The sequence below is a fragment of the Carassius auratus genome, chromosome 46 (genome assembly GCF_003368295.1).
Source record: "Carassius auratus strain Wakin chromosome 46, ASM336829v1, whole genome shotgun sequence".
Classification (NCBI taxonomy): Eukaryota; Metazoa; Chordata; class Actinopteri; order Cypriniformes; family Cyprinidae; genus Carassius; species Carassius auratus.
In genome coordinates this window covers 3,112,272-3,139,947 of record NC_039288.1, presented here as the reverse complement: position 1 = coordinate 3,139,947, position 27,676 = coordinate 3,112,272, and the positions used below count along the sequence as shown (strand labels likewise).

At 36.3% G+C, this 27,676-nt stretch overlaps 1 protein-coding gene across 2 annotated transcripts in view; it reads left to right on the top strand.

The window, feature by feature from the left end:
- Positions 1-27,676, top strand: part of LOC113063865 (glucocorticoid receptor-like) — a 52,673-nt gene that overhangs the window by 2,351 nt on the left and 22,646 nt on the right. For both annotated transcript variants that reach the window (XM_026234264.1, XM_026234265.1), the window contains exon 2: positions 1-539. This exon is cut by the window's left edge and continues 510 nt beyond it. In XM_026234264.1, the coding sequence (XP_026090049.1) occupies positions 1-539 (539 nt within the window). The remainder of the gene's footprint in view (positions 540-27,676) is intronic.

Here is a 27,676-nt window from a genome sequence, read left to right as displayed (position 1 = left end):
GACTTCACTGACTCCCTATCTGAGCTGAATGAGCTCTACGTTGCCGACGAGGCTGCCTTTCTTTCCTCATTGGCAGTGGATGAAACCCTGCTGGGAGAGGGCAACTTTCTGAAGGAGACCAGCCCTGTTGTCACTGGCAGCAGTGCAGCCTGCGCGAATGTGAACGGCACGGGGAAACGGCAGCAGATGGTGGAAGCCAGTGTCAACATAAAGACAGAGAAAGACACAGACTTTATCCAGCTGTGCACACCAGGTGTCATCAAACAGGAGAGTGAGAGGCGGAGCTACTGTCAGATGTCAGGGATGGGTGGGCTTCACGGTGGGCCCGCCGCTTTGGGAGATATGGGCGGACAGGGATACCACTATGGAGGCAACACTGCCTCAGCGGTGACTTTACCAGATCAGAAACCCCCTTTCGGCCTGTTTTCTCCCCTACACACCTTAAGTGATGGCTGGGGTCGAGGAAATGGATATGGAGATCCGTCTGGGATGCAGAGAGCCAATGAGACGGTACTTCCGTCCACCTATCCATACAGCAGGTAGGAATGACTTTCAAAAGCTGTTGAATGAGCTGCTTTTATAATGAACGAGGAAATGGATAAATAGTGAATAATTTGCTCTAAAATGAAAGGAGGTTGAGGGTAGTGCACGGTTCCCACGGCCATGGAGAACTTCAGGGAATTTTAAAATCGTGGTTTCCAGACCCGAAAAGGTAAAGGAAATGAGTTAAAAAAAAAAACTGTAGTAATGCTGAGTTGTAAAATATTTCATCAGCTGAAGAAATTGTGTGAAATCGTGGCCATTATGGGAAATCTTTCGCCATAAGGGGCATATCTGCAAAATGCAATCGCAGAATACTTTAAAACCCGGGTCGTTTTAAAAAGTTTAAAACTATACTTTAGAGTCTTGCAATGAAATGAGTATGATTTTAAACATTTTTTTACGTTTTTGTAGAGGATATACATTTTGGATTTATCCTCAGTTCTAAGATATTTCACAGGATACCATTTTTGTAAATGTAATCTCGATATAATGACCCTCATCCAGTTAAGTGTCAGTCATGAAATCCTGATGGCAATGTGGAGTGGATTCTGTATTCCACACCCATTTATTCTGTAGCATTTTTTAAAAAAAACAAAAAACTATTCACAAAACTGCATGAGATTTGATGAAGCTGTTGTTTGCATCTTTAATTAGTTTGTGTGCTGGTCCGCTGACTCTCCCAGGAGCCCGTGTGCGCTGATCTGTATTGGTGCTTTGCCCATCCAAAGCAAACACATGGGCCTCATGGAGCTCCCTTCGGCCCCGAACGGCACACATGCGCTCCTCTCTGAGCCCTGTTTCAGGAGGCTCTAGGCATCAATAACAACATCGACCATTGTTGCTGCAGCTGATGTGATATTGTTTTTCAATGAGTGTGGAGAGGACTAGAAGCTATTAGTCATTATGGCTCAAAATTCCCTGAGTACTGCAAATAATATAAAGTGTGTCCTTGGTGTTGACTCTTGACCAGTTTTACTTTGCTACTTGGCGTTGGGTTTTCAGATGAAATGAGTTTTGCAGCCAACCTTCTACTGAGATATGAATTTATGCGCTCTGGGAGATCCTGAAATATATGGGACTTTTAATGACCTCACAATTATGCTTTTTTTTTGTTCATGGTTCTGATTTGTATGTACGGTGTAATGTTTTGTTATCGTTTTCTTATCCAACTTGATGCAACGTGCCAGTCTCATTTGCGCAAGAGAAACCTTTAAACCTTTTCCCGATGGCTCCGTGTTAATCTGGCAGTCCACGCAGAAAGCCAAGTTAGAGATATTTAGGTCAGCATATTTCTCCCTCTGAACCAACTTGGACAGTTTAGTGCTGTGTTAGGAGAAACCTGACCCTGTTAGTTACCTGAATTTCACCTGACTCATTTTTGTGGACACATCTTGTGTTAATATTCTGGTTATAATTTTTTTTAAACCTCTTACAATCAGTTTTAATATGAAAGTTTGGAAATCTCTCTGATGTACACTGATTAAATGCATTCAAAATGTAATCAACAGGGAAGCTGTCATCATATTTGCAGAGTGAATTACAGTACGATTGGTCTTCTTCATTACACTGATTTGTGTTCTGAATTATTGGCCGTCTTCCTTGCATATTTAACCATTTTTAGCTCTCTTTACACTGTACGTTTTATGCACAGTGACCGAAAACAAGACATGTTGACCACTCTGATGTGGAATGTAATTTACACTGAGCCTAAAAAAAAAACTAAACCATAATAGTCTTAATATGAAAGTGTTTTATTCAGGAAATGCTGCTTAATCTACTTTTTAATATCATTTTCCATTTTAGATGGAATTCATTAATTAAAAAAAAAAAAAAAAACAGGACAATTTTTGATTGATTTTATGGAAAGTATTTAGTTGTTTTAATTTAGCATGATAGAAATCTTTTAGTTCAGTTTGGTTCAAGGGTTTTACCCGTCATGCAGGCTCTTTTTTCCCGAAGGTCAGGAATGTGAACTGCTGTCAAAGTGATGATAAATCAAGCATTTCATAAATTCTTATTCATATGTAACAGGGCAGATAAAAGGCAGCAGTACTCTTATCTGGAAGTTAAAAATAAAAATAAATTTCTTTTACATAATACGTACAGTACAATGCTTAAAGTCCCCTATTGCTTGCACAAATTGTGATTTATTTAGAGACGTAATGCAATGGAAAACAATTGAATGCAGTGCTTGATTTAGTTTATATTTGCTGATTGCATTTTCTTGTGGGCTTTTTCAGCTAAATTCAAATATAATTACTACGACAATAATAAGTACAACATGTTTTTGTTTATCAACCCTTTTGACTGTGCTTTTTTGAGCGATTTAGCAAATGGCTTCAGAGCTAACAAAAGTTAACTCTAATAATAGTATTTCAAAAACAGCCACAATAATAATTTCTGAATTGAATATTTTTGAAGCGTCTCAGCATTAGACTTTAGTACAGCAGTCTTTTAATGTACATACAGGATGCAGTACAGCTAGAAAATGAGGCTAATTTGTGAAACTAAGTGCCTGTGAGTAATGTTTGACTTCGACTTAAGACTTGTTGACTAGCAGTTCCTTAAATCACACCTTTGATCATCTTTAATGCCAGCATCTCGTGGCTCGGGTTTGTTTCAACATGTTTTCTAATCTAAGAATCAATGGAATTTCAGGCAGCGGCTTTTATTTGCAGTAGCTCTCTCATACTGCAGTTGAAAGAAATATCTTGTCCATACCGGTCCGTTCTGCTCTCTTTGCTGAGAGCAATATACGGCCATGTTTGTTTTCGACGGCGGGTGATGCAGGAACATAGTGGTCTCTGAATGCATTTCATTTGGAGGTAAATTCGGCCCAGTTGGAAGAGTTCTCTGGAGAGGTCAAGGAGAGACTAAATAGGAGTCAAACAGTAGTTTATAGTTGTTGGAATTCATATTAATACATATTTAGGAATGGATCAGAGTAAATTATAATAATGCATCTTATAATAATTACTTAAAAGGGATAATTGACCCTGGGAATCCTAGGAGTTATAGAGAATATTACATTAGAAATCAATGAAAAATAATGTTGACATTTAACAATACTGCAAAATAAGACAAAAGATTTTAAAATTAATTTAATGATTGAAAACATTTATTGTCAATCAAATACCATTTATAGTATAAAAAAAAATGTGTGTACGGCGTGCAAATGTGTCAGTTGTTTTTTTCAAGCATTGATTGAAATATCCAAAGTATAGCAATTAAATAATAATTTCGGTTCTGTTGATCATTTTAACTTTGACTATTATAGTAATGTACTAGATAAGAATGTCTCCTATATAGTTTGCAGCGTTAGTTGGAAGAGATTTTTTTGTTTCCTGAAGGAAAATTGATCTTTCCAAATAAATCAATATTTAATCAAATTGTGTAATACAGAATATTGTGACATTGAGGTTTTCTGAGACCGTTATTGCATCATGAAAATCTCACTCTGTTGCAGCTCTACGTAGGAAATACAAAGTATTTATAGGTTTTTGGTAACATGAAGATGTGTGATGGTAGAATGTCAGTATTTTACTGAGGTGAACACACACATGCAGTAGTACAGTAGCATGTTATTTTATTCATAATTATAGTTATAGTTACCACTCTGGCAAACCTTCAAATTCTGTTCTTTAATGATTAATTGTATACTGTATAACATCTCAGTGTGACGACCATATGGTGAGCTTCTTTCTTCTAGTTCGTGCGAGTCAGTTGAATGTAGTCACGTGAGACGACAAACCCCTTCAGATTGTGTTTTTTTTCTTTTCTTTTTTCTTTTCTTTTTCCCCACTTCTTGAGGGTGCGGTCCTGCTCCAGCACAACCCATGGGACGAGTCATTGTATGCATTCAGTGTGCTGATATTCGATATTTCCAAAAGTCTTATTAGTTATGAATAGGCCAGCATCTAGTTTCTTTTGATGCATTCATGCCTTTTTTGTTTTTGTTTTGTAGCACATTTTGATTTATCTTTTTTTTATATTTAAATTTTTGTTCATGTCACGTCCATCTGTCATTTTTATTATTTTCCACAGCTCAACGGATTATAATGATATAATCTACTCTCATAATCCAGAGTATGTGATCGAATGAATAAGAGGTTTGCATGTGTGGAAAACCGTTGTCTGTACAAACTGAAGAATATTTCTGATTGAAGCTGAGACTCTGCTGTCCAAGTTTACAATGTTGCGTAAAAGTGAATTATTGGTGTCTCTTCTGAAGATTCGACTTCACTTCTTCAAGCACACTCTTATGTTTGTCCTGTGGTTGAACTAAGCAGAATATAACCAGTACAGTACAGGACTCATTTTCATGCTAATTTCTAAGCAGTGTTCTCTGTCAACAGTATTTCGGTTTATTATTATTAATGTTATTTTGTTATTTTAGAAACTGTTAGAAAATGTTCCAAGCCAGAATCAAACTTGCAGTGCTGCATGAGCATCACAACTCACTTTGTCTAACCACTAAGCCAAGTCTTTGAATATATGAAGACGTTTAACTGTGCAACTAATCAGGGAAAAAATATATCCATTACTCAGTAATATCCACCTCTGACATTGTTTACAGCCTGAAAAATCTTTAAGGACACCATTTTAACCATTTGGTTTAAATTCTGTTGCATTTTTTGATATACCTCATTTTTTCACATCTAATGATAAATGCTTTGCAGAGTATCATAACTGATTGATATTATTTTGTTTGCTGTACTTGATATGCTTTTGCTTTCTGCTCTGATCATTTGTAATCTGGCATTGGTTCTTAGAATGAGGAGATCACCAGCCATCTGGTTAAAATTATTATTTTTTTATTATTATTATTATTATTATTTGGCTTTAAAACTTTAAAAAAGGAGAAAGAAAAAAAACCATTAGCTTCGATATTTATCTGATGATGCATGTCCTGTTTGAAGCTGAATAGTGTTGCAAATTTGTACATGACCCTGTGGTAATAAGGGTTAAAACGTAACAGATGTGGGCTAAACCTTTTCTGCAATACGTGTTGCTAGGAACCAATTGTTTGGTGCAAAGTGGTTTTTAAAGAAGTCTGTTGTACAGTAGAAAATGACAAAGGGAAATCGTACAGGTTTCAGAACAGTGGAATGTGGGTCACCGAGGTGTCACCAAACAACACGCATCCGTCTTTGACTGCATGTCTCGCACTATTTATGCAATGGCGTACTTATTCAGCAAGAACAGGGACATTAATAGTGCCATGCATACCTTCTGCAAATGCAGTGTGTGGTGTCTGGTCCATCTGAAACAAAGGGAACAAAGCCATTCACCCAAAAATGAAAATGAAGTGAAACAGGACTGGGGCTGTGAAGCTCCAATATAAAATAACAAAAGAAATGCCATAAAAAAATTGAATTACACTCCAATTCTTCTGGAGCCATGCAACAAAACTGCAAAAGGGTTTATTGGAAATGCACATCCATTCTCTGCCAGCAGGATGCGCTTTAGGATCGGCAGAAATAGCGGTTTACTCGAGAACGGCTGTAATTAAAGAAGTGCTCTGCACATGAACACTGCTTTATCAGACTTTATAAGAAAGATTTAATGAAAATGGCAATAAAAAATAAAAGAGGTATTTGCGACTTTTTATCTAACAATCCTGACTTTTTTTTTCTTGCAGTTGTGAGTTTATATCTTGCAATCATTTTTTTCTTTCTAAGAATTCTGTGGTATAAATTTGCAGTTCTGACTTTCTTTCCCAGAATTGCGAGATATATAAGCTCAAATTGCAAGCAAAAAGTCTAAATTGTGAGAGATTTTGAGAAATAAAGTCAAAATTGAAAGATATAAATGAGTTGCGAGTAATAAACTCAGAATTGAGTGATTTAAACACAACTGTAAGAAATGGGTCTCTTTTTTTTCCCCCCTCGGAATTAGACTTCATAACTTCATCATTATATCATACAATTCTGTGAAGAGTCAGCATCGTGAGTTGTGAACTCACAATTTTAAGAAAAAGTCGTAATTGCAAGAAAGAAATCATAATTGTCAAATATTGTTTAATTTTTTTGTTTTATTCAGTGGCGGACACTGCTTCCATAGTATACAATGGTGCCCATTTAATTTACAGCCAGGTTATTCTGCAGAAATTAAACACTTATTTTTCATGAAAGAGACAGTCACACTGGATTTGGATCAAATACTAGAGCAAAGATGAGTAAATGGTGAATTCTCAGTTTTTAGAGTGAACTGTTCCTTTAAGACCTACGTTCTGGTTCTGCTCTTCAAGTGGGAGTCTTTGGCCTGATTTCCTGGCATCTGCCCTCCCCTCAATATCACTGGAGGAGGAGACGAGCTGTACTGTAAGTGGGCCTGGAGCCAGCTGGACTAAAGTTGCAACTTTGCCCTCAAGCTTGGTGAATTCCTCCCCTCTTTCTGTTTGTTTAGAGTTTTCCAGGAGCCTGGGTTGGATTTGCTCTAGGGTGCTGAGTTATTACAGTCTGCAGAAGACTGTTCCTCAGATCTTCTGGAAATCACATCGGCTCTTCAGTGCTTTTCACTGCAAATTCATTGTGTTTTTTCAGCTGTTCACACAATTAATTACGGGTGATTGCTAAATACACAAGCTGTGGTTTCTACCAGATTTAAAACCTAATCTAAAGCTTAGAGTTTAGACAGCTGTGCTCTGCTCTCAGTAAGGAAATGTACAGAAGGAATTAGTTGTGTGAAGGAGAATATTATCTGGACTGGATTGTCTTGCAAAGATCAAGGTTAACTTAACAAATTAAACTTTGAATTTATTTCTGGAAATATGACCCAGTAAAAAGTTTCTATAATAACATAAAATGCTGCCTTAAATAATCAAAATGGCAAAAAAGACAGTAATTTTAATAAAAAAAAAAAAAAAAAAACGGTAACATTTATTGTGTTTAACACAAAGACATTTGTTAGGTATCAGATTTAAAAACAGAATGCACTGAAAAAAAATCAAAATAATGAAAGGTCTTTTAAATGTATTATCCAAAGTTTGAAATTGGCCAGATTTCAATATTTTTAACAGTCATCTAAATGGCAATGAAAGAAATTTAATAACAATAATACATTAGCATAGTTAAAATACTAGATAAAACTATATATATACACACACACACACACACATACTGTATGTCTGTGTTTGTGTCTATATGAAATAGAATGGCAGAATTTTTATGTATAAATAAAATGATGTTACTAGGACTACTTCAGTACAGGCTGTTATATCCTTTATTGTTTGCCTTTTAATGTATAACCATGTAAAATAAAAGCTCTTAGGGACTGTACTGAACATCTGATTTGTTTTGATTTATTTGATCTTAAATCTGAGCTTGCTTGTCCTTGCACGTAGTACACTGACAGTCTCTTAAAAAGGTTAAAAGCATCTGTTAATCAGCAACTAACTAAATCGGTCTCTATCACACAGAACTGTTATTTCTGCCGCTTTCCACCCATCTGTCTTTCAGGCCTCTGCTTATTTTGTGGCTTCTGTCACATGTAATTATTGTCATGGTTCTGTCCTGTCCTTTTAAAGGTCAATTACAGGAATTTTGCACTGCTGCAGTGATTTTATGAACATTTCTGTCATGTGCTTGACCTCTGAATGCAAAGAGCAGCATTCAGCTCCTAATAGCATGCCACTCAGCTTTGTTTTCTCACTGCTAAATGAAGGATGTTTTCTTCTATTTGCATCAAAGTTTTGCATCTGTTTGCATTTTTATTATTATAGCATGAATGAAACATTTATATATATATATATATATATATATATATATATATATATATATATATATATATATATATATATATATATATATATAAATATAAATATATAAATATAAATACCAGGGCTGTCAAAATTGCTGAAAAACTAAATTAGAATTTTGTACTTTAATATGATAAAAGTGATTCGAATTAAATTCATCATTTCAGTTAGGGTAAAGCTTTTGGCTTCTCTCCTGAGACCACAAGGGTGCATCGAACAAAATATTACTAATTCATGTTTATTCAAAGCATAAGAAAACAACATGTCTGTGAAAAAAGTGCATATTTAAAATAATGTTTATATGTATACCCACCATAAACTCTCGAACATGCAGTTCTCATAAACTCTAAACATGCAGTTTTCTACTGTGAGACGCGAGTGCAACAGTGATAAAAGATGTCCCTCTAGAAAATGCGCAAAATATGCATTCTGTGTGAACGGCATAGTTTATTTTCCACATTGATGTTTTCTTTTTCCACAATATTTTGAACAACGCTGCAGCGCTGCACATAGTGGCTTCAGCTGGATAGGCTAACAAAAACATTATAATGCAATGACACTTACTTAAAAGTGTACTTCGGCAATCCGCATCTGCGCCCCATCCGCATTATGTAATTTTTGTCATCAAGAGGGCTCCTGGACAGCGATGTTTTCTGGCACTGTACAAGATTTCCGGCGTGCAGCCTTTGGCAAAAAAAAAAATATATATGTATATGTGTGTGTGTGTGTGTGTGTGTGTGTGTGTGTGTGTGTGTGTGTGTGTGTATATATATATATATATATATATATATATATATATATATATATATATATATATATATATATATATATATATATTTATATATATATTTATATATTTATATATGGGAGATATCATAAAATAAACTGTAAAATAACACTATATTATTTATACACACACACATATATATACATGACTTATTTTTATGTTGCTTTAAATTAAAGCAAATATATATAGAGAGAGAGAGAGAACAGTGTGGCTGAATTAGCTGTAAACAGCTGTAGAACTAGGAGCGTAGGAGCACCACTTATAGATTTTAATGCAGGTCTTCAGTGATGCATCGGTTGCCATGGTGACGCTCAGGGTCTTGTGAACGTTCATGTTTACCTCTGATGACTTCCTGTCTGTTTGTGGCTTTTATGTGGTCATCACTCTAGCTGGTGTGAAACTCCCATGAATGCCACACTACCACCTCAATCTGTTCTATTCCACGATACACATCGATCGTACGTGGGACTGTTCTGTTCGATAATGGAGTTTATTTTTCTTGTTTTTGATGCACAATAGATTTTTCTGCTCATATTTCAGACTGGTTTTTAAACCACATAGACATGCTGCATTGCAATGGTGAGAGAGTGGACTGAACGGTTTTTAGTGAGTCAATAGTTTTTAGGTTTGCTTTTCTTGTTTTTACTTAATTTATCTTTTCATATAAAATTGCTTTTGCTTGGGTTGATTTGTCTACATTTCCAACGAGTCCTCAAACATTCTTAACATGACAAACAAAGAAAGGATAAAAAGGATGACAACTAAATAAAAATCATTAATTTTTTGTATTGATTAAATAAGCGAATAAATTAAAGAATAACTCTCCACACCTGGCTGCCTTTTGCATTTCCTAGATCCATAGATCTCATGTATCTCATATGTAAACATGATCTCTGAATTCTGCTGATAGCTTTTGTACATATTTTTTCCATCCTCCACCTCTACAGAGCCCTCAGTGGGGGAAAACCCACACACACTTGCACTTTGTCGTTGGTTATCTAAGGCCCTTTCCACCTCTTCGCTGGTTCTTAGAATCAGTTGTAGGGAGATCAGTTAATCGAGTTTTCTAAGCTAGAGGCTTTACCCAGCAGTCTCCAAAACTCAATCACCCCATATATGAGAAATCATAATTAATTCAGTGGGAACGAGGCAGCTGTGAATGTAGCACACAAGACCACAAACCAGATAAAGCAGATAATTTTCATAACATGCAGACTGGTACTTAGTTTTTGAAGTTCATCACCTTCTTCATCTGTGTTGTTTTTGTAAGATGTGCAAACATTTCTTTATAGGTCAGTTGGTGAACTCTTTATTTCACATCTTTTTTTTTTTCTTGCATATTTAAGGCAAATCTATAATCTGACATGAATGAATGTAATGTGATGCAATGGTAAAAAATATTACATTACATCTTCCAAAACCCCACTGTGTGCAAGCTGGAAAGTGTTGCGTTATTAAGTGTTAAGTGTTTCAGGTTGTTTACTCTTCTGTTTCATGTTTTTATTTATCTAAACTCAGTCTTTTGTTTATTTTTTTTATCTGTAATCAGGGCTCCAGACACACAATGATAACAAAAATATTGTGAAACTTATTTTATTTATTTTTTTGCAATGGGTTAAAATTGCAAGTATGGGTTATATGTTACATATTACTTGCGTAATACAAAGGTTGTGAGTTCAAGTCTCGGGCCAGCAGGAATTGTAGATTGGGGGAGTGCATGTACACCGTCAATACCACGACTGAGGTGCCCTTGAACAAGGCACTGAACCTCCAACTGCTCCCCGGGCGCCGCATCATAAACGGGTTTGTGTTCAAGGTGTGTGTGTGTGTGTGTGTGTGTTCACTGCTGTGTGTGTGCACTTTGGATGGGTTAAATCCAGAGCACGAATTCTGAGTATGGGTCACAATACTTGGCTGTATGTCACTTCACTTTTACTTTCACTTTCAAAAATCGGCTGAAAATTCATTTAGGAAATTAAATGAAAATAAGGCTAATAAAATATTGATAATCCTTATAGATTTCTCCCATTTTATTTAGTTTGTCTTCGTTGATGTTGGGAGAAGGAGAAAAGAAAGAGAGAGAGACTATAGAGTAGGGTTGGACAGTATGCCCAAAATATTTTCACAACATTTACCATTTATGGGGAAGCAAATGCTTTTCACATTGTTGTTATGCCTTGAGAATGAATATAAAAAAGGAACTTGTTTGTTCACAAATAAACTCCAGTGGAGATACCATTTAATGCCAAGGTTGGGGGTTCGATTCCCAGGGAACACATGATAGGTAAAAATTGATAGCCTGAATGCACTGTAAGTCGCTTTGGATACATTTCTGCATACACTTTATTTTAATTTAACCTTAATCCAATGAATGTTTTCCAGTGAATTTGTTTGTTTGTTCTGGATTTTGTGTTTATGATTTAATACAAACTCATCTTCAAAAATGGTGACTTATGAAATTAATACCTTTTAATTAATCTTTTAAAATGTAATCAATAGAGATGTTCCGATACCCTTTTTCTCTTCCCGATACCGTTTCCGATACCTGGGCTCAGGGTATCGGCCGATACCGAGTACTGATCCGATACCTGGGTGTGTATCTGTATATGCAGCTGTATATACTTCTAGCCCTGTGTAAATTGCTAGAATTATTTTATGGTGTGCTTCAGACTTAAAAACATGAACAAATACATGGTGAACTACTTGTATTTATTACAGTTATCTGATATTATTTATTTTCTTAAGCGAAAAAGAACTTCAAATGCAGCCAAAAATCGAACACCGCAAACTAAAAAAGGTATTTTAGTTTTACAATATAACTGTATAAAAAACCTGCAACAAATAAGTTTAGGAATATAAAAAATTCTATATTAATCAGATAATCTCTTTACAACAAAACAAGTAAAAAACAAGCAACCGTCTAGGCATAATTATTATTATTAATAGAGACATATTATTATCACTACATAGAGACGTAGCTAAATCTACTGTAGACTACAACAGTAGCTTAATATATTGTAAATTTACTCGCCATGAAGATCTTTGAGTGTCTGTGTTTATGATATGACAGTTTTCTCAAATGAAATGGTACATTCTCATGAAGTGACGGTTTATGAGTTCGTATCCTCATATAGTGACACACGGCATGATACTACAAAACAGCGAGCTCCCGCGCATCTGCGCCAGTCACCCACAGAGATGTAGAGTTTGCAGGATATTTAAATAGTGTTTTGCAGTTTACTATTCACAGACACTAGTATATATTTGGCTACAGTTTGGAGCCCAGCGCTTAACTAAGACTAACACAGAAGCGACTGAACGCAGCTGCGGGTACCGAATATACTCGGGAGTCGGTAACTTACTACCGGAACTACAGAGATGCTGGTATCATCACATTTTTTAATTTTCAGCACCGACTTGGTAGTGAAGTGCCAGTACTTGTGGCATCCCTAGTCGCCGTTTTACTGTCTGGTTGGTCCAGTCTGAAATACTGCTAAACAACGGACATACTACTATTCACTGATCTATAATATAGATGTGGCTTCACTGTCCGTTGGCAGTTTAGAATGTGATGAGCAATCCAGTCATATATAGATCAGTGCTGCTAACGCGTTTTCATTTCTTCTTTGCTGCTCTAAACAGAGGTTGCTTGTGGCAACACAGCACAACTTCCTGTGTTTGCAACGCATTCTGAGCAGCGAAGAAGAACCATGCAGCGGTTAGGCAAAGCTAGCGGTCATAACTAGGTCTTGAAAATGGTATCGGATCGGTATATGGGTTCATGTACTCACCGATGCTGATGCCAGAATTTTTTGTGGTATCGGTGATATTTCTGATACTAGTATCGGAATCGGAACAACTCTAGTAATGAAATAAGCATTGCTTTTTTGTTTTGTCATAAGATGCTGCAAAACAGAACTGTGTAAATTATAATATGGATGAAAAAAAATATCTTTGTTGCATGATATTACTTAATAATTTGAGAAGTAATTTTGAGTATACAATAGTAAAATATTTCTCGTAATTCTTTAGTTTAAGTTAAAAAAATATATGTATTTGGCACTTAAGTTTTTTTTTTTCTTATAGCAGCCAATGGCTCCTTACTCAATTTTTTTGTTTGGAGCCTTGAGTCATCATTTGATCTTTAAATGATAGGTCATTGTGAGAGGAAATGGAGAAGAGGTCACCTCAATGGAGGATTCCACGGTGGCTCTTCATGTGGGCATGGCATGCTTTACGTCCACCCACCCACTCACCCATGAGATACAGTACACATACTCAAATGAAACCAAAAGGAAAGAAAAAAACAAGTCAGGCTTCTCCTGAAACAAGAACATTTACTGTAAACATACAGTGTCAGAGTTCAATGTTATCCACTGTAGGCGAATAAAGCAGCTATTTCTTCCTCCTAGTAACGGCAAACAGCCACCTACAGCACCAGCTGATAACATTCAGAAAAGTAGCCAAGGACTAAAAATGTTGTCCAATTTGATGCCGTTTTAGCCCATGGACTGCCTGCCTGACAGATTTCTGTCTCTATTGTAAGACCATTTCACCAAAATGTCAAGCTTCAACACTATAACAGAGACATAGTAAAAGCAATCTCTATAAATCAAGTTAATTCAAGTTATCTAAAAAGACTTGATAGCTTTATATAATGACTAGATTAATATAGGCTTTTATTCACATATAAACACTGACCAACACACATGCTGTACTTAGCGCACATTAAATATGGTGAATGGCAGCTGAAGCGTATTCGTCAGATGAACCATTTTACACCACCGTTGTATCCTTTCTGCATCCTGAAAGCTTTGGTTTCCATGGGAGCTAATGGCATGTAAAAAGAGCAACTAGTACAATTCTCCTTTTGTGCTCCACACATGCAATAAAGTCGTGTGGGTTTGAAAAGACAAGAGGGCGTAAATTATGAAAGAAATGACATTTTTGTGTAAATCTATTCCTGTCATTCCAACTATTCCTTTAATGATGTGTTCTGTAATCATGCTTCATTGTGGCATCCCAGATCTGCGGAAATGAACAGACCACAGCAATGAGAAGAATCATGTGATAGTCCAAGACTTCTTGATTTTCAGTCCACCCCCCTCAGGGATAGATACATGGAAAGAAAGAGAGAATGGAAAAAAATACAGCTGCATTGAATAATCTTATGAGATTGTTGTAAATATTTTGGGAATATACAAACAAGAAAAGAAATGATGGTGGAAATGATACTTTTAAACTAAACGCCAGTAGTGAACGTTTAATGAGCGAGTCACTGACTTGTTCATTCAAGCGATTCATCAGATGTTAGCCATAGGCTATTGAATAATTTACTCAACTGATTCGTTTGCTGAATGATTCAGAATCATCACCGTAATGGTGAAAGCGTGTGATGTTGCCTTACTAACTGTATTTTAAATATAAAAACTTTTCATTTAGAATTTTGACCTCAGCGTACTTACTTGTCTGGCTTTAATTAGTCTATCTATGTGCCAGGGCTGAGCTCAAGACAGAAATTTTATTGCTAATATTTTGTTTATTAAAAAGTAACACAGCACAAAGCTTTTTGTGATTACTGGATGGCAAGTGAGCTTTCAAATAATGAAGTCCACACATAACAGAACACAGCACAGACTTAGGTCTTGTTAAGAAGATAGAAACCATGTTATCAATGATTATAAACGAGAATTGTTAACAATATTGCCAATGTCCACACAGCTGACAGCTTTTACCAATTGTAGTTTGCTCAAGTTGTGCATGATATAGACCCTGCTTTCCTGCACTTCTCTCTCTCTCTCGCTCTCTCTCTTGCGCTGCACAACAGCTGCGTTTAGCAGGTGTGCAACAGTGCTGCTGCGCAGCAGAGATGAGGAATGTTTGGAACTTTTATTCTGCTAAAACTTGAATGCACATCGTCTCCGTTTAATACGTGAAATAGCAAATTATGTGATCGCAAAACAATCAGAAAAAAGGATATTACATGCATTTTTTTTTGTTATACCGTAAATACATAGGCCTAGTCACCAGTGGTGACCAACAAAAACTTCATTCACAATTTAATATGTTTTAGCCGCAGTTTGGAGCCCTGTGACTTGGAAGATGGTGGAATGTTGCAATAGCTCATTAATGGCATTTTTTGGGTTTATTGGCCTGTTGTTGTGCCTGTACAAACACATGTTGATTACAGCCTCTTTCAGGGCAGCTGAGGACATGGACTCCCTGCATTTTCTTGCCCTTCCTGAGGGCATTCCACCTGGGATGCAACGGAATTGCTGATGCTCGGGTTGTTTACAGATGGCAAATGCTAACAAATAAAGAAATGTCAATAAAAGACACAAGTGAACAGCAGTTGGTGGTGAAGTACTTTGTGTCTTTCCAGTACAAACATATACTTTGTTCTAGTATTAAGGTGTAGTGTGCAAGGGTTGTAACAAAAAAACTTTGTTTTTGTTAGAAATGGCAGTAAAGGAACAGTTCTCCCAAAAATACAAAAAATTTAATTGTCATCTCATCCTCATGTTGTTTCAAACATTTTTTTCTTCTGTTGAACACAAAATACATTTTGAAGAATGTTTGTAACCAAACAGTTGATGGTAGCCATTGACTACCATAGTATTTTTTCCCCAATGCTATAGAAGTCAATGGCTACCGTCAACTGTTTGGTGGAAAAAATACCTTCTCAGAAGAAAGAGACTCATACAGGTTTGGAACAACTTGAGGGTTAGGCTTGCTGCGATATTCAGTGTTGACAGTGTTACCTGCCTGCCACCATCGCTTAGATTTTTATTGTAATAAAAATCATTTAGTTGAGTTAGAGAACAGACACTACAATTAAAAACCGTTTGCGGCTGCTCAATGATCAGCAGCTGGAGTCAGATTTCATTTATCGCGTGAGGAGAGTGAGTTGAGCTGATCGACAAGAAGAGTGAGGTGAGACAGACAAGACCATGATGAAGAGTTCATGTTGAAACTAAATGCAAAAAGCCTTTGGCAATATTTTGGATTTTGAAAAGCTTGTTGTCTTTTGACATTAATCTAAGGTGATTTTGGATTTTTATTTATTTATTTTTTATTTTTATTTATGATTTATTTGTTTCCACAGTGTTTGCAGATTTTTACTTTTTTTCAACTTAGTGTAATTATTTTTATTTATTTTACATCAAGGTGTATGTCATGCCTCAAACTTTCTTATTTACTTTTCTAATAAATGTTCTACATTTATTTTTTATTTGGTATATTTTTATTATTTGGAAAGTTCTATGTTTGATATAAGTGAGTATGTCCTTGCACTGTTTTGTTGTTATCCATTCAAGCAATTGATGTGGAATTGCTGCTAATTTGAAAGTGAAAGTAAAATCTGCAAGACACCCCTCCCCCACCCTCTGGTGATACTGGTATTACCAGTGGGGGCAAAACTTCATCACCGTCACAACCCTATTGAGGGTGAATAAATGATGACAGAATTTTCATTTTTGGGTGAGCTATGCCTTCAAGTGCATTAACGGTTAAACAGTATAAGTTCTTGAACATAAAAGCTAAATAAATTACATGAAAATACATAACTAAGCCAACTTATGAAAGCTAAACTATATTTCCAAAAATGTTATGGCATACTATATATGAGAAAACAGGTCACGCAGCAGGATAAAAAAAAAAATCCCTACATCACCTAACAGGTGTCAGATTGAAAAGGCTTCACACTCCTCCTCCGTATTTCAGTTTTCTGCTCCTTTGTTGTGTTGGCATTGAAAACTCTGGGCAGCAAGCTCAGAGGCTTCTGAGTTATTTTGTCTGGAAGATGCCACTCCCCTTTTGGGTGAACTTTAATTAACTGTGGCATGAGTCCGAGAATTTACACATTTCAGACACTTCCTTTAAAGTGAATTATTGTTGCTAGGTATTTATTCTCTTCCTGATTTCTCTGTAACTGCAGATTACACATTCTACAATTTAAAGGTGATCTGTAGGTGTATCCCGGCTTAACATGCAGATCCTAAAAGGCCCAGTCCCAATTCTGTTTTATACTTCTTCCCCTATGCCCACTCCTACCCTTTTCCCTTGCCCCTTGAAACAGTGTCAAGAGGTGCCAAGTGCATAAATCTAATATATTGATAACGTTCTGATTTCTTCCTCAACCATTTACTGACTGTTTATGAGGATGCTCACCAAGACAAGTGTGATTTTGTGTGTATTTGCCAATTCAAGTGCAAAAATGACGCAATTGAGAACTAGATTCAATATTTGCACACTGACCGAGAAGTCTTTTGGGTGAAAAAACGTGACAATTGAGTTTCCCTACCCATTTTGACTTGAACTTGTACTTGCACTTCCCTAAATCCCCTAAATATTTAAGATGTCAAGACCTAAAACCATGTGCAAATGATAAACTTCCATGACGAAGCAGGCAACGGCCCGATCATCTTTAGATATTGTAGTTCAACATAGTTCAGCGATTTTGCATTTCCTGGAACCATAATTCCGAAGGACATTGCAAACAGCATCGTTTAAATTGTTTCTTATTATGACATGTGGATTTACATTATGCTTTTAGGCAAACAAGCTAACATGCATTACATTTTATCTTTCATTCCATTTAGTGCGCATGTGCATAAAACATTGGAGTATGAAGTAGGAGAGAATCGGCAATGAGTCAAATATCAAAATAAACCTAAACGATTAAAAACAAACAGTGAAATAGTCCTCAGATGCCATATTCATTACTGCAGCATCTTAGAGAAATGATGTTGTGGAGAAAACTGATGACTGAATAAACCGCATGTATTTGGGAGTAAAGTCTAAATACTGCAAGTTGAAACAAATCATTTTCATCAGTTTAAAAAAAAAAACAGCATTTTCAAAATCTGTTTACCTTTCTATAATTGTTCTATCATCACACAAATTGTTCACACATTTTTACTCTTTGCAGTTTGCTGTTCGTATAAACATTTTCCTTGAATTGTTTACTTCATCTCACATGACTGTTCTCCGAAAAAGAGTTTCTTCTCCCCAGACATATTTTTTTCTTTTTTGTTTACCTAACCTAGATTGAAAGCTTTGAACATTGATTTGTTCTTTAGCGAGGATTTGAAGTGCACCACAGAGCATTTATTGTCTTTATTTTTTCGAAGCAAGAAACCCAACAGTCATGGAAATCTCCAAAATAGAGGAATAAAAGCACACAGAAGTCCGAGCCTGGCTACTTTAATCTTTACAAATAACGTGTTACCATTAGCTTCACTATAGCTGTAATGTTCTAAATGAAGGCTAATCACATAAAACGGACAAGGAAACGGCAGCGTCCACTGACTCCCTATCCATCCGTCTGCTTTAACACTGAGGACGTGTCAGGTGTTAATCGAATTGGCTTCTCTGCACCCAATCCATGAATTCTTTTATTGCTGCCCTGTGGTAGTGAGAAGCAGCATCATTTGAACATTCACCCTGTGTTTCTGCAAGCTGAAATGATAGAAGTGTCACCACAGCCTACAGAAACGTTCTTTGAAAATGTCAGAGCTTGATTTTTTACGGGGAATTTGAGGAAACAGCCGATGCTCTGCCTTGCCAGGTATAACCCACGGATGCGGCCTTGAGGCTTTAGAAAGGTGTTATGGAGATAAATTCCGGCGTTTGAATCACGACTGGCTGTCGGCTGGGCCGCCGCACTGCCCTTGGCCTGCCTTGTGCCATACTGCAGATATTTGTCTCTGTGTCAAGCCTCTAAAATGGAAGCCGAAGCCATTTTGCAAAAGAAGCCTGTGCTGTCTCTATAGGGTTGGTAACTGAGAACCAGTTCCGTTGTTTGAAAAGAACCAGAACCGTGAGCAATTTATACGTTTCGGTTCAGAAAACTATGTGACCAAGTGCTGTGAGCAGCCTTGCGACATCGTTTCCTGTAAAGGATGTCACAGATCCGGAAAATTACAACCCTAGCTTTGTCTGCTTTGTGGTTATCTCTGTGTTCATTCATTTTTTTTTCATTCTGACGTGATTCTACAGATGTGCTAAAAGATTGATGACTCATATAGAACTGTGGACTTTCTGTACTGAAAGTGGTGCAGTGATAGGCTAATAATGACTTAAAGAGTTAGTTCACCCAAAAATCTTAATTATGTCAATAATAACTCACCCTCATGTCATTTCAAATCCGTCAGACCTCCGTTCATTTTCTGAACACAGTTTAAGATACTTTAGATTTAGTCCGAGAGCTCTCAGTCCCTCCATTGAAACTGTGTGTACGGTATACTGTCCATGTCCAGAAAGTTAAGAAAAACATCATCAAAGTAGTCCATGTGACATCAGAGGGTCAGTTAGAATTTTTTTTAAGCGTCAAAAATACATTTGGGTCCAAAAATAGCCAAAACGACGACTTTATTCAGCATTGTCTTCTCTTGTGTGTCTGTTGTGAGAGAGTTCAAAACAGAGCAGTTTGTGATATCCGGTTCGCGAACGAATCATTCGATGTAACCAGATCTTTTTGAAACAGTTCACCAAATCGAACTGAATCATTGTAAATGGTTCGCGTCTCCAATATGCATTAATCTACAAATGACTTAAGCAGTTAACTTTTTTAATGTGGCTGACACTCCCTCTGAGTTAAAACAAACCAATATCCCGGAGTAATTCATTGACTCAAACAGTACACTGACTGAACTGCTGTGAAGAGAGAACTGAAGATGAACACTGTCAGATTACATCATGTCTCATTCACTGATGAGAAAACATAACGGTACAAAGGGCATAATATTACTATAATAACTCCATTCTCACTCTGTCGGCAATATCGTAATTATCGTTTTTTTTTGCACCATCAATGGTTAGCACAGGTGTTGCATATGATTCAGTACGATGAGATCGTGATTGATTGTCCACTTCATTTAGTCCACAGATCTTTCCTATAGCATTACATGTGAGAATGACACCATGTTGGTGAATGCCAATGCTTGAAGAGATTGATACATCCAGAGAGGGCCTAAAATAGTTTGGCAAGTGCAAGGTCAGATGGTTTTCGGTGATGAGTCCAAATTATATTCTTGAAAGCTATGAAGAAAACAGAAGGCGCATTCTTGAGCGTTCCAAACACAAATTGGATGCACAAAAGGGACACTGTGGGTTTGTTGTCATCCCTTCCGCAATTAAATTCTCGACCAAGAGTTGTGGAGGCCTAATAGACACTTTTATTAAACTTTACAAAAAAGACAGCGAGTAACGCACAATAATTTTAGGTCACACTCTTCATTAATGAATGACAAATTGTATCATATTTCACAGCAATAGCAGCTATTGTTTTTCCAGCATGAAAGCTCAGCATGGCAGCCTCTGTGGAAATAAGTGGTAATGAGAAACAGGGCAAGTTAACTAATCACACTTTATCTGCTAAAGAGAATGAACATAAAACATGCAATGGAAAATGTAAATGCAATGGAAATATAAGTTATTTTCTATTGAAAGTTCTGCATTGTCTACTATTAATGTGAACTTGTTCATCTACTGTAGCTACGGTATTGAAGCATGAAATATTGCTTTTATATCCAGCATTCCTGTAGCTCAAACAATAGAGCATGTTGCTTGCAATGGCAAAGGATTTAAGGGCATGGAACCCTTATATTTCTGGTCATAGATGGATCCACTGATCCGCGGCTTTCAAACTCCCCCCGTGTGTATTTGTGTAAGCACTCAGTGAAGAGCGTGAAGCGATGATCTTTGTAGCCAATCACAGTAATATCTGTTGAGTGTGTCAACATAATGGCCAATCAGAACTGTTTAAGAATCCACTCAAAACGTCAGTGAAAATGCCGGCATCGTCACATTTTTAACATTTACATTGTTTTGGAAAATCCTCTTATGGTGTTTTACTGTAAAAGCAGAATACAGCTTTGAACCAACATGAGGTTATGTAGTAAATAATGACACAATTTGTATTGTGGTTAACATTAGTTTCATTTCCATTTTCCAGAACGTTAATATTTTTTAAGTCAGTACATAACATTAGTGGGAGTTGAAAGAAACACCATCTATGGCACTATGATTTGTTACCAAAGGGTACAAAGGTGACAAATAAAATAAAATAAAAAACTGTGACCAGAAGAGTGGATAGAGAACTGAGAGAAAAATCTACATGTGTGTTTCTGACTTCACTCGGGTGGATGAATCGGATAATCCCATGATCCGTGTGACCTCCTTTTTATTTTTCATGTGTAGCAGGATTGGCCGAGCTCAAGCTCTGCAAGTGCAGCCATAATGGCGGTTTAGATATTATATAAGCACCTCATAGCTGGAGTGGAAGTTAAGGGAGGAAGAGAGGGCAGGGCTCTACATTTGAACAAAACAGTCTCTCCGATAAACTCTTTAAGTGAGACCCGTGAGAACTCTTTTCACTCAAAGGGCCAACGAACTGATGTGTTCTCCTCAGGGGAAGTCAAACATTAGGCCCTTCCCTCTGTCAGTCCAACACGTGGTATGTATGTGACATTGGCTAGACTCTACTGAACATTGTACTCAGGGCTCAACATTTTTCAGGAGCACTGATGCCAATTTTTAGAGCTAAAGTGGTTTTTTTTAAGACTTCAACATTGATGTTTCACAATAGAACATGTACATGAAAAAAAGCATACAGTACAATCCGCTAATATTGGCATCCTTGGTAAATATGTGCAGACATGAGGTGGCTGTGAACAGAAATGAATGTTGTTTATCCTTTTGATCTTTCATTCCAAAAATGCACAAAATTATAATCTATTACTGAAGTAAAACAATGGTAAGTGGGTGGAAAATCACATTGGCCAGAATTATTGACACCCAATTTTTGCAACATCCATTTCTCCATATAACAGCTGAGTTTTCTCCTGTAAAGGTTGCATTGGTTAAGATTAGTTAACATAAACGAACAATGTACTTAATACTTAGAATTTATTAATCTTTGTTAATGTTGATTCTAATAACATTAACAAAGATTAATACATACTGTAACAAATGTATTGCTCATTGTAAGTTAATGTTATTCAATGCATTAAGCATAATTAACAAATAGATCCTTATTGTAAAAGTGTTACCCAATTTCCTAGCATTAGTTATGCAATTGTAATTCCAGTGTAATAAATGCATTCATGCCGCCTTTGAACAGACTTTTTAAATATACCTAAATGTCACTTCAGATGCAGCTTCTGAAAACAATATTATGTCCACATGGTAGCCTTAAAAGTTTGTTTAATAAATCCAAAAGATATTTCTTTCTAAAGCCAAATATGGCTGTTATGAAACTAGCCTTTCCTGTTGGACGAACAGTCTTCGTGATAACAGCCCTTTCGTTTGACCAAAAGTTCATACAGTATGTATCATTATCATATTATTTACAATTTACCCGCAATTCACATAGTTGCTCTTAAGAATGAAGATAAAGAAGCCCTGCAGAAGGACTCTCAAAATGTATTTTATTTTATTTTTGGTGTTTTGCGTCTAATAGCTGTAAAATGTTCCAATTTGATTTCAACAAAATAGTTTTTACACATTAGCACGTTGGTTAAGGCATTGTTTGGATCAGACACTTTGCCTCAGGCAAAAGGCTAATGTTATTAGAATTTATTAAACACATGGCCCTTACTTCTGTTTAATACTTCAGAGAATTGGAGAATTGAACGTTTCCGTGAATGCACCGACTGTACACCACATCAGGTCCAATTTCCCAAACATATTCACTTAGTAGTGTTGGTACATGTTCGGTTTGCGAGAAATGTTTCAAAATGTTCCTCTTCAAGAATCTCAGGACGTGTCATGTCACCGAGAAGCATGTGCTCAGCTCTATCTGCTGGTGCGATTGGTTCTTGGAGAAGAGTATCTTTTAACATCTTGCTGTGAGGAACGTCTCCCAAAAATAAACAGTGAGAGAGGAGGGAGCGCCTCATATAGGATCACATGTAATGTAGCCTCGTTACTCTAACATTTTGGTGAACAGTTAGCTTATATATATATATATATATAGGGTTATGAAAAATGCAAACTGCATTGCATGTGATCCTATATTAGGTGCTCGCTTTATTTTATATATATATATATATATATATATATATACACTAAATTATTTTTATTACTATTTAGTTATTTTTTTGCTCGAATCTCCACAGTATATACTATCGTATCTTAATAAGATATGCTGTCAAATACTACGCCTAACTTTGATGACTTATATCTTAAGCACAATTTGGAATGCAGGCTGCAATATTATTATTATTTTTTTCTCTTGGAAATGCATATTTGACAGTAGCTTGAATTGAGAGTTGCTGTAGCTTGAGTTAGGATGCAGATGTAAATTTATGTTCATTATCAAAAACTGAAATTTTTATATGGTGAAACTTTAATACCTCAATACCATGGTAAAAATGTAACTATATGATTTCTAGGTATTTGTATGAAATACAGTAGTCTAAATATATTTAGTGCAAATGTACAAACGCTATATCTTAATCAAAAAAGCAAAAAAAATAATAAATAAAATCGATATATATTCCACCTTTCCTTTAATACATTTATCCCACAATTCTGCCACCATACTCTTACTGCATATTGATGTTAAATGATGGCGATTTGTAGATTGAAAAACCTTCATACTGTATAGTTGTGCACAGTGTGTTATCAGTGCTGTTTCATGCGGCTTTAAACTAGTGCAAATTACAGAGTTATTTGAGTTCCTTGCTGAATTGAAGCACTTCACACTGGATCTAGTGAGAGTGTGAAAAAAATGACTTAAGGGAGTGTACTTTAAGTCTGCAGTGCCAGAAATGCCCACAAAATGGCCATGGAAAAAACACACCAACTGCCATTGTGCCCAGCCCTATGTATGTTCAGCCCTCAGAGACGTACTATTAGAGCGCAATGAAACGTTTCGGTCTGAGAAGTGCTTTAGAGCTTTATGGAGGCACAAATGAATTAGCATTTTCTTCACCATCAGTGGTGCCAAAACACTTCAGTGGTTCATAGCTAAAGTTTTGAAGTGTTTAGTTAGCACAGACACAGGTTATGATCATTGCACTTTTCCCTTCAGCCTGCAAACAAAGAGGCGGCAACTAATTGCTGAGGTCATTGATCTGCATTCTCATGGTGCGGAGCTGTGTGTGTTTGTGTCGAGAAGATCTCAGTTTCTCGAAGGACTGTTATGCAAGCCGAGCGTAGAAGGAAATATATCAAGAAGAGGACAGGCTGACAGTCACACACCACCTGCTGGATGGAGCTCAAATCAACAGCCCAAAAATCCTGCGGGGAAATCAACAAACCCTGCAGGCACGACCTCGTTTGGCAGCATTGGATTATAACTCTCAGTATTAGAATCATTTGTTGATTTGTGCAAAACAGCAAAAATAAATGCATTCTGCTGTTAAATAACTTATTTACAGTTTACACAAGGATTATTATAATTAATGCAATTACGTGTGTATGGAATAACCAGCATTTTTACTTAAAATTTTACATTTTAATTTTATACCATGCTCACTGCATTTATCACAATGATTATTTTTGCTGAGGGGAAAAATACATAATGCATTGAATTGTTACTTTTCATTTGCATTTTCATTTGATTGTTTTCTTTTTGTATTTGAAACTTGATGGATGCATACAAAAATATCAGATTTCTTATAATAAGTCTAGCATCAGTGCAAACTACAGTGTTAGTCTTGTGCACTGTGAAGCATGGTAGTCCTTGTTTGTTTATTATTTTAAGTTACTGCTGGCATTACTTTGTTTAAAATATGAGCAAATAATATTAGTACTGTACATAAAGGGGCAGTTATGCTAGTGCTGTTTTCATAATACTCCCCAGTGTTTCCCATGCACGTCTCTCTCACATGACAGCGAACAAATTAAAACAATGCATTCAATATGAGCTCAATATGCGTTCCTCTGTGTACTTGCGTTCCAGTGGAAACATCATTACTTGAAGACGTTTCTGATGTAGAATAACTCATATGTCACTATTACTGTCATTAATTATTTTGCAGTTCAAAATAAATTTTTATACCATTAACATGGAATTTAATAACGTTAATGGATAATGGAAAAAATTACATAATTGGCCTTTCAAATCGATTGATCGCGATTAATCGCATCCAAAATAAAGGTTGGTGTTTATATATATAAATATGTATATTGCATATTCTTCAAATATATGCATGCATGTAAAAATACACAGTACACATATTATGTGAACACAAACTTTTATTTTGGATGCAATTAATCGCGATTAATCGATTATACAGCCATAATACATTTACAATTATTCACCCATTAGACAAAGCTGCTTATCTTAACAATTGCTAATTTTTACTTTTAACAGTTAAAGCAACAGTTTTGGAGAGACTGTTTTGACTATTTAAGATTTATTTGGATTTAATATTTTTAACCACCAACTTGGAAATGCGCAGTAAGTATTTATGAAATGCACTTTGTATATGTCAATTCCTAGCCATACACACCACAGGTTTGTCATTGCTGCGAAGATTTGCAGCGACTGGATCTGGAAACGGATGCTTCCAAAATATCACCAAAAACCTTAAACACAGTATTTGTAACTCACAGGGAGAAAAAATGGTTTAAAGGAAGCGATTGCTCATCCTACTACTCTTTTGGCAGTCACAGCGTAAGTGATTTTGGCTGACATCAAATGTCCAGCTTGCGTCGCTGGTTTATAACCAGTGTCATCTTTCTAGTGACCCTTCTAGTTTAACCAAAGACCTAACTTTAGGTCAGACTTGTTGGGCTTGAGAATACAAGCATTCTTGAGAGCTAAACATGGGGCCTGGTATTTCAGTTTTCTGAAACCTGAAACCCTTATAGCAATTCGTGAAGTTTTTTAAATGGGTGGGAAGGTATTAGTTATTTGTAACAGCGTATTTCTCTCCTCTGAATAGCCTGTCGATCAGCTGACAAATGGCTTAATGTTTTCATGCAGATGGGAGCTAATTATGGCAGCATGCGGCATGTTGGCTAACCTGCTAGACAGTTCTGGTTACATGAGAAGGTGTCAGGGATTTGTAATTCCAAAAGCAGATCATCAAAGAGGTAAACTAGCACAAATAAAGCTGTATCAGGAGAGTGAAATCGCTCCAACAGTTGTTGATGAGCAGTGGCTTTATGGCACTATGCCGCCAATGATTATTAGCTGTCCTGAGCATCTCCTGCCAGATAATTAGTACTGTTAACCTCAGATGGCATCATGTTGAACGCTAAATGCTGGATTACTCTACACACTTTTTAAAAATCTGAACAGATTTCAACCCCCATCAACCCCCACCCCCCACGTGGCGTATTAAACGTTGTTTTCATGTCTCTCTGTTAGGTGTTGTTAAGTTGCTTGGAGACAAACCATGTACTAATACATCAGTCAACACCATTGCTGAGCATTTTCTCCTATGAAAAATGTTTTGAAACTGCCCGTCACAAACATGTAACTAATCCCATCAATCTGCAGGTCGCCACTTTTCATCCGCTGGTCATAAGTTTTTATTCACAGGATGTTTATGCAGCGATGAGGAGTGAAGGCAATCACAGACATATCTGTTGATATCTGTGCCCCCGATCCAATCCAAATCATTTAATATTGATTATCGATCAGATACTTGTATTCCTGTAGTAATGTATGTTTGGTGTATACAGCGTTGTGCAGAGAGTAAAATAAATATATGTATGATGTATGTATGTATATACACTCTCTCACTCTGTGTGTATATATGCACACACTGTATACAGACATTGGCAGATTTAATCTTAACGTTACAATTGTAGACATTATAAACAGACTTTGTGGTCACAAGTATGAATACTTGATGTAAACTTCTTGAATCGTATATGTGTAATTATTTCATAAAGTGAAGATAAGGCTGGATAGCATGATGCTTGCATTGTCAGAATGCCAGTCTGTCAGTCAAGTCTGAATCAAAATGCAACCCATTGCAACGTGTCATGACAACGATGACTCGGACTGCAGATAAAAGTAAACAATAAATATAGAGTTATTGTTACAAAAGTGCACATCAAATAGGGAAGCTCAAACGTGTGTGACACGCTACAACAAACCTTACTTTTTCTTAAGCAACTTTTATTCCTTTTAATGACAGTATCTCCTTCTACTGCACAACACCGCCATGACAGCTGATGTAAAATAAGGATCGGACTGAGACGAGATAATCAATTACTTGTATTTGCGCCATTATTTAACTATCCCAAAAAGCATGTCTTGCAGCAGATGCTAATTTGCGCTGCTCTTAGTAAATTGTGTCAGTCATTATGGAATGAATAAATGCGTGCGTGTTATACTTCCACTTCGAATTAGCGGCAATTGGCAATCCGGCATCAATTGTTTGAATGGACAAAAAAAAAATCACTGATATTAAATGCTTTTATTAACATAACGAATAAAAATACCACCATATATAGGCAAAAAAAATAAAAAAAAATAAAAACTGTGAAAATAGGCAAACTGTGGACCCACACAATTAAGAACCATTGCTGGTTCGCCAATTTCGCAAATATTACTGCTTAGCCAATATTACATTGTTTTTAAAACGATTAAGAAAATAAAATAGGGCCTAAATAAGGCA